This window comes from Leptonychotes weddellii, chromosome 12, assembly GCF_054177405.1.
Source record: "Leptonychotes weddellii isolate Sample4059 chromosome 12, ASM5417740v2, whole genome shotgun sequence".
NCBI classification, from domain to species: Eukaryota; Metazoa; Chordata; class Mammalia; order Carnivora; family Phocidae; genus Leptonychotes; species Leptonychotes weddellii.
Genome location: NC_138380.1, coordinates 31877588 through 31887587, shown reverse-complemented (window position 1 = coordinate 31887587; position 10000 = coordinate 31877588). Strand labels below are relative to the sequence as shown.

The 10000-nt window shown below is 32.8% G+C and overlaps 1 protein-coding gene across 1 annotated transcript in view; it reads left to right on the top strand.

The window, feature by feature from the left end:
* The window catches only part of FOXP2 (forkhead box P2), a 548145-nt gene that overhangs the window by 286862 nt on the left and 251283 nt on the right, over positions 1-10000 (top strand). Inside the window, exon 4 of the mRNA XM_081800223.1 lies at positions 6903-7080. Within this exon, the coding sequence (XP_081656349.1) occupies positions 6913-7080 (168 nt within the window). The 5' untranslated portion in view covers positions 6903-6912. The remainder of the gene's footprint in view (positions 1-6902; positions 7081-10000) is intronic.

Sequence of the window (10000 nt, the reverse complement as noted above, 5' to 3'; positions counted from 1 at the left end):
ACTCATACACACAGACACCAGAAAGGAGGACAAAAGCAGTTTCCTGACCATATCTTGAAAACTCTGTCCAACACAGTCATGCAGTTACCTTAAAATTCTGGCCTTGTCATTGCATCCACCTGCTAGGCTCATGTTAGACTTTTGCACTAAGTTGAGGCTGGTGGAAGAAATTTCTCTAAGTGTACCGCCTATGCTGTGGGTCTTCCAATGGGAAGGCAAGAGGTGGGTCTGGTGAGGAGCAGTATTAAAGGGACATTTGGCGCCCAAAAGATAGCCTGGAAGTAAAAAGTGCTGAAAGGGCAGGAGAATGAGGATCCGTGGGAGAGCTGTATTATGCTCAGGAAAAACAGCAAGGGATCCCGGGGAGTTGCTGTGGGCGGGAGACTGAAGATTGAAGTAAAGTAAGCTTGAGGGTTAAGGAAAGATATGTGGCAGGAAAGGTGAAAATGCCATCACAAGAGAAGTACATACTCAGAGCTCTCATTAGCCAGGGGATCAGTGAAGGCTATTGCAAGTAGTCCAGCCTTTGGGAATTTGACTGTAAGTGGACCCACTGCATGGAAGCTTGCAAGCTTGCACAACTCAATCACTAAGCTTTTTAAATAAGAAAGAGGGAGGTTTTGCCTGCTAGGCAGGTCTTTCTATGTTCTTGGAGATCTAATTATTTCTTGTTGCTTTAACATTTTTTACTGTTAAATTCTCTATATCCTAAACGAAAATAGTTCTGGTCTCAAGGATTGGAAGATATTTTTTTCTTTAGGCAAGGATGAGGAAAAGTGTGACAGAATGTACTTGCTTATCAGGTCTCTTGTAAACTGTAACCAGTATTTATTTTTGTATTAGTACCTACGTAACATTCTGTAGTTTTTAAGTCCCTCCTCTCACATTTGTAAGATATATAGATATAGTTCAATCCACTACGAAAAAATACTACGTTTTGGTATTATAAATTAACACCAACTCAATTTGTCAGAGGTTATGGAGTAACAGAATGAAATAAACTTTCCCTAAGCTTCCTTCTTCCCTGGTTTTAAAAATAAATAAGTATTAATGTTATAAAGGACTGACTTAAAACATTAAAAAATGTAATGATTAAACTAGCATTAAAATTTGTGGACTTAAAAGGAAGACTGACCATTAAACTAAAACTTGATATACATTTTCACCTGTTTGAGAAATAGATGCTCAGTATGGAAATTATATAAATGTATGAGGCTAAAACAAGACTTTAGATATAAAGATTAATGTACAGGTATCATTTTGAAATATATGTGGGAACAATTAGTTCACCAGAATCATCAGTATTATCGTTTCCCTTCCAATCATGCTTGTGAATGGGGACCATGGAACTCTAAGATGCAGAATCATAATGTTACAGTAAAATACATCTATATAGCTACCATTCTTTCAAATTTGCTGTTGTACTATATTTAAATGAAGTAGCATAGAGAATAAGTACTTAATTTTAGTATTTTATACTATATCCATAATGAAATTTTTATGTCTTGTTACTTGTGTTTTAAAACTTAGGTTAATTTTAATCCTGAAGTAAAACATAACATACTGAGTTGCTAAATTAATTAATAGCTGATTGAAGTGAAAGATAAGATTTTCATTTGGTCAACTCTTATGTTTCTCTGATGTTTGTCATTGTTGAAGATCTAACAGTATTCTGTTCGCTAAAGATAGTCATGACCATTATTTTTAAAAATCACCATGTTGAAATGTCTCTACAACTTGGTATGTTTGACATATTAACCTTTTTGAATGAAAATTTGAATTTTTACTAATTAAAATTGTTGGGTTTTTTTTCCCCAGGAAGGTAACCTTAATTTGTGGATAGCATTTTAGGCATTTTGTTTAAACAAGTGAAGAGCAGTGGCAGATACTTCGTAAACAACTTAATTTTCATTTACTTACAATCATATCACTTGTTATAATAAAGATCATAACACTTGCTGTAACAATAGATATCCTTTCCCAAATCATGTTTTAAAAGACATCCTGTTTCAGTTGTTTAAAATTAAAAATACTTGTGTGCTTGTTCAGTTTTTGTTCTTACACATTCAACTATGTCCTTCATATTTGGCATTTTGATTTATTAGGCAATCTTAGCATTAAAGACTTTTAGCAAAGCAGTACTAGATTTCAAATGCACTGTGCATGGTGTCCATGATGAATTAATTCCACTAGAGCACAGAAGTTATCATTATTTAAATGCTAGTTTCTTTCAAAAGTTTTGTAATTCAGTCAGGTTTTCAAAATCAGAATTTAGCTGATATTTTGAGGTAAATGTATGTGGTTTCTTGTTGCATATGTAGATTTTCCTCATACTGAATGCTTTCTGGTGTGAATTTACATAGGAATATTTAAGAATATTTAATATTGATAATTTAAAAGTGATTAAGAATTATTTAAGAGTACATGATAACTTTTTGATTTCATGTTTTTCTTTATATGTCATATTCAAAATCTTTTGGATTCAATGTACATATTTGGTTGATAAATTAGACACTGGAAGATATTGGACATGAAATATTCTTTGATGTCACTGTAAATAATTTTGTTTAAGAAAAGTTCACAGAAATAGTTAAAACTTTTTATATGGACTATTATTTATTCTCAGTTTCTCAGGAAGTCATTTTCTCCATCCATTTGCTTTAATTAAATGGTAAGATGGCAAAAACAAAAGAGAGAGATTTAATACGAAGACACCAAGATTATAAGATGGAGTGTCCACTTATGTGGATGGGGGAGCATAGGGGTGGTAGAGGTTACTTTTCCCTTCTTACCATCCTTGACATATACAGTTTGATCAATCAATGTACCCACATCTGTCTGTCTATCTACACACATACAGACACATATATGCACACACATGGGGTAGGGGATGGAAGAGAAGAAGGAAGGGAGAGAGGTCAGAAGGATGAGAGAGAGAACCTGAGGGAGAGAGAGAGAGAGAGAACCTGAGAGAAAAGAAGCTGAGTAAGCAACAAGGACCAGTAGTGTCCCTGGTGGTGGTTAACAGTTAACTGTACTGGCCCAGGTCAAGTATCGAACTTTTGAACATTGTAGTGAATATGGAATAGGATATATGCAGGTTTCTGTTATCGCTCTGGCAAATGTCTATCTCAACACATGATACAGTTTTATACCAATGGAACCTATAACTCTAAAAGGAAAAAAATAAAACCAACAAGTCTAGCATTCAGTACTACCCTATCATAAAGTAAGGAGGTCTAATTGAGCTATGTCTTTATATCCTGCTATTTGTACAAATAAAAGACTACATCTTGATGCAAAATAAACACAAAAGCACTGTTGTGACTATAACAGGGAGTCATATACTAATTTATATAATAAGTGGTTGTGCACGCTTTATTCAAGATTATGGCTGCAAGAAATGGCATGAATTGCTGGGTGTGTTTAATGCTGGATTATAGCAATTTGAAACATGTCAAACACATGGCTAATGCCTCATGCTTCACTCATTCTTGCGTAAACCTGCATAGCCACCATCCATTATACCCTTGGTAACAACACAATTCTGCAAGTAAATATTGTTACACTAAGTAACCTTTCAATTCAAGTTGTTTAGGAAGAGAAAATGCAATCTTGTGCAGTCAGTTCCAGTGTCAGTTTAATGTTTCAAAAGGGAAGTGGTGTAGAGAATAAGTATCTGTACAGTGACTTGCTTAAAAAAAAAAAGAAGAAGAAGAAAGAAAAAGGAAAGAAAGGAAAACTTAATGCAAGGGAGAAAAGTAGAACTGTATCATTGGAGTGCAAGATCTGAAGAGTCATTTTCTGATGTGGCTGAAAAGTTGTGTATGATGAAAGATTTAAAGGTTTAACTAACAATTCAGACAAACATTAAGACAGCGACTCCCAATTTCACCTTTTCCTTTAATGATCCAGAATTTATTTTCACTGATTTTTGTAAAGTATTTGTGGTAGGATTGAGAAGAATGAATAATTTAGTTTGATGTGTTTGGGATCACAAGCACATCCACTTGGAAAGAATATGCTGAATTTGTAATTATTTAAAATATACTTTAAAAGGTAAACAGCACCTCACATTGTGCCAGACATATTTTCTCTAGTAGAAAATAGGTGTGGAGATATCACTAGGAGAAACTCAGTAAATCCTGGACAGCATCTTCATTATCCTTGAAGATAGATCTCCTTTATAGTGGACATGCTCCAAGCTGTCTTCTTTAGGTGATATGTACATTAGAATCCTCTGATCACACAATTGCCCTTCTTTTTGCCTATTAATGTTGGGTCAGATGCTTTTGTTCTGTAGAGAAAAAAGTGCTATCACTGTTACTGTTTTTCTTAAGCGTGATTTTACTACCTTTTAGATGATTGAACCAAAAATGTGAATCACAGTTTATACTCCAGGGTTTTATAAAGTCAAAAATTCCACAAGGTATAATAAAATCCTCTGGATAATAGGAATTGGAAGTTATGTGGGTCTTTCTTTATAATTGTAATAAAAATTTAGACCCATGACTCTGCTTGTTGATTATTCTTAATTATTTGATGGCCTTGATTATAATACAATAATATATGCAGATTTCTTTAATTCATCCAATTAGTTCCGACATTAACTACACAAAGGTTAATATTAAATACTGCCATTTGTCTGCTATATTTGAAAATACAGTTTTTTAAAATTTTTATTCTTTTTGTTGCAAACTCCACCCAGAGATAATAAGTATTTCAAATAAATTTGGATGATGAAGTAAAAATATATACATACACATACACTCAAGATCTATTGTCAAAAGTAAAATTTAAATGCAATATGTAGAAGTTATATCTATCTGTTTCTACAGTTGCAGAGGACCCAAATTATAATTTTCATATAAGTAGTAAAGGCAATCAGACCTTTTCTCTGAATATTTTAAACATTGTGCATGTAAAATTTATGCCTAATTTGAATACTTATTAGCTGCCTAATCTCAGAAAAGAGTATTAGCTTTGTTTTTTTTTCCTATAAAATCCATCACTATGTATCAGTTTTCATTTGTGTGATTTTTCTTTGTTAATGTTCAATAAGGTGTTTAACAAAGCCTATTTATTCATAAGCACATTTGGTTCAAAAGTTGTTTACTATATAGTTATAACAATTGCTTCCTTTGTGATTATGGGGTTTTGTTGTTGTTGCTTTTTTTTTCTTTTTTATCAGAACAGCTTTAAGTTGTATATGTAGTTTTTCTTATACTGACTTGCTTTGCTAGCCCAGCTACTGGTGGTCTTTTAGAAATCAGCAGGTCCTTCTTTTTTAATTGACTTTTTAGAGTCCTAGAAATAATCTAATAATTTAGGCTTTGATGAAAAAACCTGTTAAAGCTATTAAATTATAACCATTAATTTTTAATAATTATAATATTAGCATGCAAAAAAACTCTCTTGGATATGTATCTGTGTGTGTGTGTGTGTGTGTGTGTCTATGTGTGTGTCCATAATCACATTTTGTAAGAATCTGGGGAAGAGGGTTTCTCTCTGACATGAAAAGACATCAAGCTTACATTTGCTCTGTAATAAATACATTAAAACTGTTTAATGGACAAAAGTCTTAAAATATGACCAAGTTTAAAATAGTGAAATCGCCTAGTTACAAAAATTTAAATTGAGTGATAAGTTTAACGTCCTTCTTTACTTTAGGCTAAGTCCCCTGTCTGTCTAGCATTACTATTAAAGTCACAGCGCACCCAGGTTGTTTCTGAAATCCTGTCCGTAGAAGTAAATCAGAGAAGTGCAGCAATTAGGTTATAGGATAGGATTCAGATATCTCTGAGAGCCAAAAGTGATCTTTCTAAACCACAGATTCAAGATGTACTGTGAAATTCTGGTTTGTAAGAGCACATTGGTTCTTTATTTACTGCAAGGATTTCCACTGATCTTGGCAGGACATCTCATTGCTATCCTGAAAGTACAGTATATTTATGCAGTGAAAATGATAAAACATTTATTACTGTAGAGAAGGTAATATGCATAATTTATGCTGTTTTTAGCACAATCATTAGTGATATTCTTGATAGATTTTATTTCCAGCTTTCATATCTAATACATGCCTGGAAAATTAATTTTATATATACTTTCATTTATTTGCCTATGTTAAAATTGAGTTTTAAGTCATCTTCAAGTGAACAGTTTGATTGCTGCTCATGCATAAGCTTAATTACTTCCCAGGAAGGACAGTATTAAATGTTTTAAATGTCAGAAAAATAAATGAATATGAGCTGTTTGATTAAAAAAATAGGCAATATCTGACGTGTTTGCAGCAGGAGCTTTTTCTTAAAATGCCTCCAAGGCAAAATTTTATTTAGTCACAAAAAAAAGAAACCCATTATACTATTTATCATTGGTTGATACCATATGATTTGTAACACCCTTACAAAATTTTAATTTTGTATGATTAGCTGTGCATCATTAAACAACAGCCTTACATAAGATGTGCTGTAAAAATCTGACAGAATCAAGATAGTGAATATTTAAAATAAGGCTGTATAGTCATCCATGGTTGTCAAAGGTAGATAATAGGAAACATAGAACAGAGTGTGCAATCGTGCCTTCGTTTAAGCTGGTTTTATAGGTAGACTTTAAAATGTGGTCCTTCATAAATGCTATTGACCATGCTCTATGCATGATATGTTACTTTGGCTGTTAAATGTAACCACACAAAAATTGCTTATAGAAACCATAATTTCAGTGATTAGTATCTGGATGAAAGCTGAATTTGTATTGCTTTTCTTGGTAAATGACTGTTCAAGGCGGGCTTTTTTTTTTTTTTTCTTCTAAAGATGCTGTCTCTGTAATTGGCAGAGAGGGACATCTTGATAATGGAAGTGTGAAGGTGTAACGTGTGTTAATTGATACTTCTTAATCACTTTTAGGTATTAAGTCATGATGCAGGAATCTGCGACAGAGACAATAAGCAACAGTTCAATGAATCAAAATGGAATGAGCACTCTGAGCAGCCAATTAGATGCTGGCAGCCGAGATGGAAGATCAAGTGGTGACACCAGCTCAGAAGTAAGCACAGTAGAGCTGCTGCATCTGCAACAACAGCAGGTAAGTTTTGTTTTCTTCGGTGATTCCTTAAAACAAATCAGCCTGTTTGCTTCAATGGGAAAAATGTATTCGTAGCCAATTGAGCATGTTGTGTGAAGCTAAAGGATGCTGAGAATTTATTATTCTTTGGAACCTGATTGAAGGATCAGGAAAGGTAGGATTTTCATCTTCGTTACGTCATGCCGGTGCCCGAGTGCCCTTCAGGTGTCAAGCTATTAATTAAGTTCACAGGGTGATTTTCGGGAGGATCTGTAAAGCTTTGTAACAAGTATTTGATAGCTTCTAGTTTACTGTCGAACATTGTGCTGCAGAATGTGATACTTAGTTTTCCACCAGAGGGCCACATTACTTGATACTTGCTTATACAATGAATTTCTTCCAAGTCGAAGCTAAGGTGGAAAGGACCACAAGGACTTTTCATAACACAGATGCTTGCCTGTGATGGCTGCAAATATTAGCTGTTAATTAGTTGAAATTTGCTGAGAGATTGTGAACTGTCTAAACACCGTGATCGTCTGTGTTGCTTTTCTTGAAAACTCATTCCAAGATGTTTTGAATATACATCTTTTGATCACGTTAAAGAGCACTTTTTGTTTTTTGCTAGTGGCTCATAAAATGCAGTTCTCATTTAAATCTAGAGAAGTCAACAACTGCCCAATAAAGGTACACTTTTAAGTAGCCCATTATTCTTTTTCTGTGATCGATTCATTTTTCCCAGTTTTGTTTGTCAATGAAATATTCTTTTCAGCCAAAGAATAGCCACTCCATTCTTCACTGATTCAAGTCTGTGGAAATAGTGACAGAGAACAGAAAGCCTTCAAAACATATACTTAAATTAGGTCAGAATGAATATACCTGTTTGACAACAAGAGTATATTTGATTTGCTTTAAAATAAAGGTTATTTCTTGAAAATTCTGGATTGCATTCAGACCAAATGTTTAAAAAAATGATTAAATGAAAATATAATGATTCTTATTGAAAAATATTTCAAATTAAGTGATATATCATTCACAGTTTTCAGTTAATATATGATGAGACAGAATGCATCTTGAAAGTTAAAGCAAATGCCCACATGACAGTAAAATTTAATAGAATCGTTATTTTAAATAACAACAATATTTAGAAAGTTATCTTAAGAGTATATGTACTGGATAATGTATTAACCTTTAGGCATTGTTTTCAAGAACAATCTTTTAAAAGAGCTAGACATAACACTTTGAACAGGTTCTGTATTATTTTGGAATTATGTCTCTTTTCACAGACAGTAGTCATTAGGAAGATAATTTTTATTTTGTTTGACCATCATAAGAATTAAATATCTACCAAAGTCCAGGATTAGCCTGTTTTACAAGTTACTTTAAATTAATGCAATTTTCAGGACAGCCCTGCTCTCCCTTTAATCTATTTACAGGAAACATCATACCACTGGGGTGCTTTCATATTCCTACTGACTCCCCTCAGTAAGAGTCCTAAGAATTAATAGCCAAATTCTATTTTGTGTGAGAAGACAGTAGATGGCAGTTATAAAAAAGCAAGTGAAATTAACAACTGAAAATGAACATTGCAATTTAGTACTAAAAGACACTATGTTCTGGAGGGAAATGTAAAGAAGTAACTTTCTTTTTCTTCAAAGCTCTGATTAGATCTTAAAAAGAAAACAGAGTCAAATCATGGCTATGCTTTATAGTCCTCTGGAGGCATTTTATGATAAATCTGTAAGGTGTGTTTATAACCTGAGTCGGAAGTTTACTTTGTTCTACACAGTTTGTTGATATAAACCATCAACAAGAGTAAATAGAAAAAGTTATGTCCTTCTGATAACCTAGAAACTCTAGTCATGTATTGCATGTTTGTGGAGTGCCTTCTGGAAGTGATTTAACACAATGGGTATAGTAGGTGTCTACAAAAGACACTTCAGGAAGTGTCTACAGGAAGATATGTAATAATTTGATAAATAAACATTCAAAAACCTTTGTAAATGTCTCTTCCCTTGGTTATGTTTTTACTATATTAATATAGGTAGAAAACTTAAGGTTATTGACTTTTTGTCCTTCCGTGAGTGTGTTTTAGAATGGGCCTTTAAGTTCATTAGAGATTGGAATGTCTTTTCTATAAAATTAATGCAGTTATTGCTTTTAATTCAAACATATTCAGTATGTTTCAGGAAAAAAATAAAAACTGGAGGGAAAATATTAAGACAAATTCATAGGTGACATAATTTTACAAATTTGTCTTTCCTTGGTGATATTTAAATGTAAAGTTTTGAACAAAGAAATTACTTCTTGGTAGTAAAATGGACTAATCATTGTTGTCTGAGGTCTCTTGTTTGGAAATATAATTTAGGAGGCAGTGAGTGATATAAGCAAAATAAAATTTTGTTTGTCATGAACTTCTGGCAGAATGTGGTCTGTTTTGAGAACAGAATGTTTACCTTTGATTTCTATGGCTTTTTAATTTTTATAGAGGTGAGCAGTTTAACTTAAATTAACCATGTATTTAGGAGGAAGGGTTAGTGTTTGGGACACACTGTAACAAATACTTAATGATAAATGGATTGGCGGAGAAAAGGGGATTGACGAATTACAGCTAATACTTTTTCCTAGCATTTAATATATTAATATTAAATATTTCTGAAAGCTGGAATATCTTTAAGTTTTAATATTTATAATATAATGGATATATTCATAGGAGCTACATCTTTGTTAGTATGCTTTGCTGTTTTATATTCACTGAAAAATTAGTAATAAAAAAGCCTTTTGATGAATTACTCTCTCCTTTATTCTTTTCTCATCTTCTAAAATTAGTACTAAATACTAGAACATATAATATATGGAGGTAGCATATTTTAAATGTTGCTTTAGATTAACTACATTGAGAAATTATTCTGCATTAGATGTAGAATTTTATTTTGATATTAGG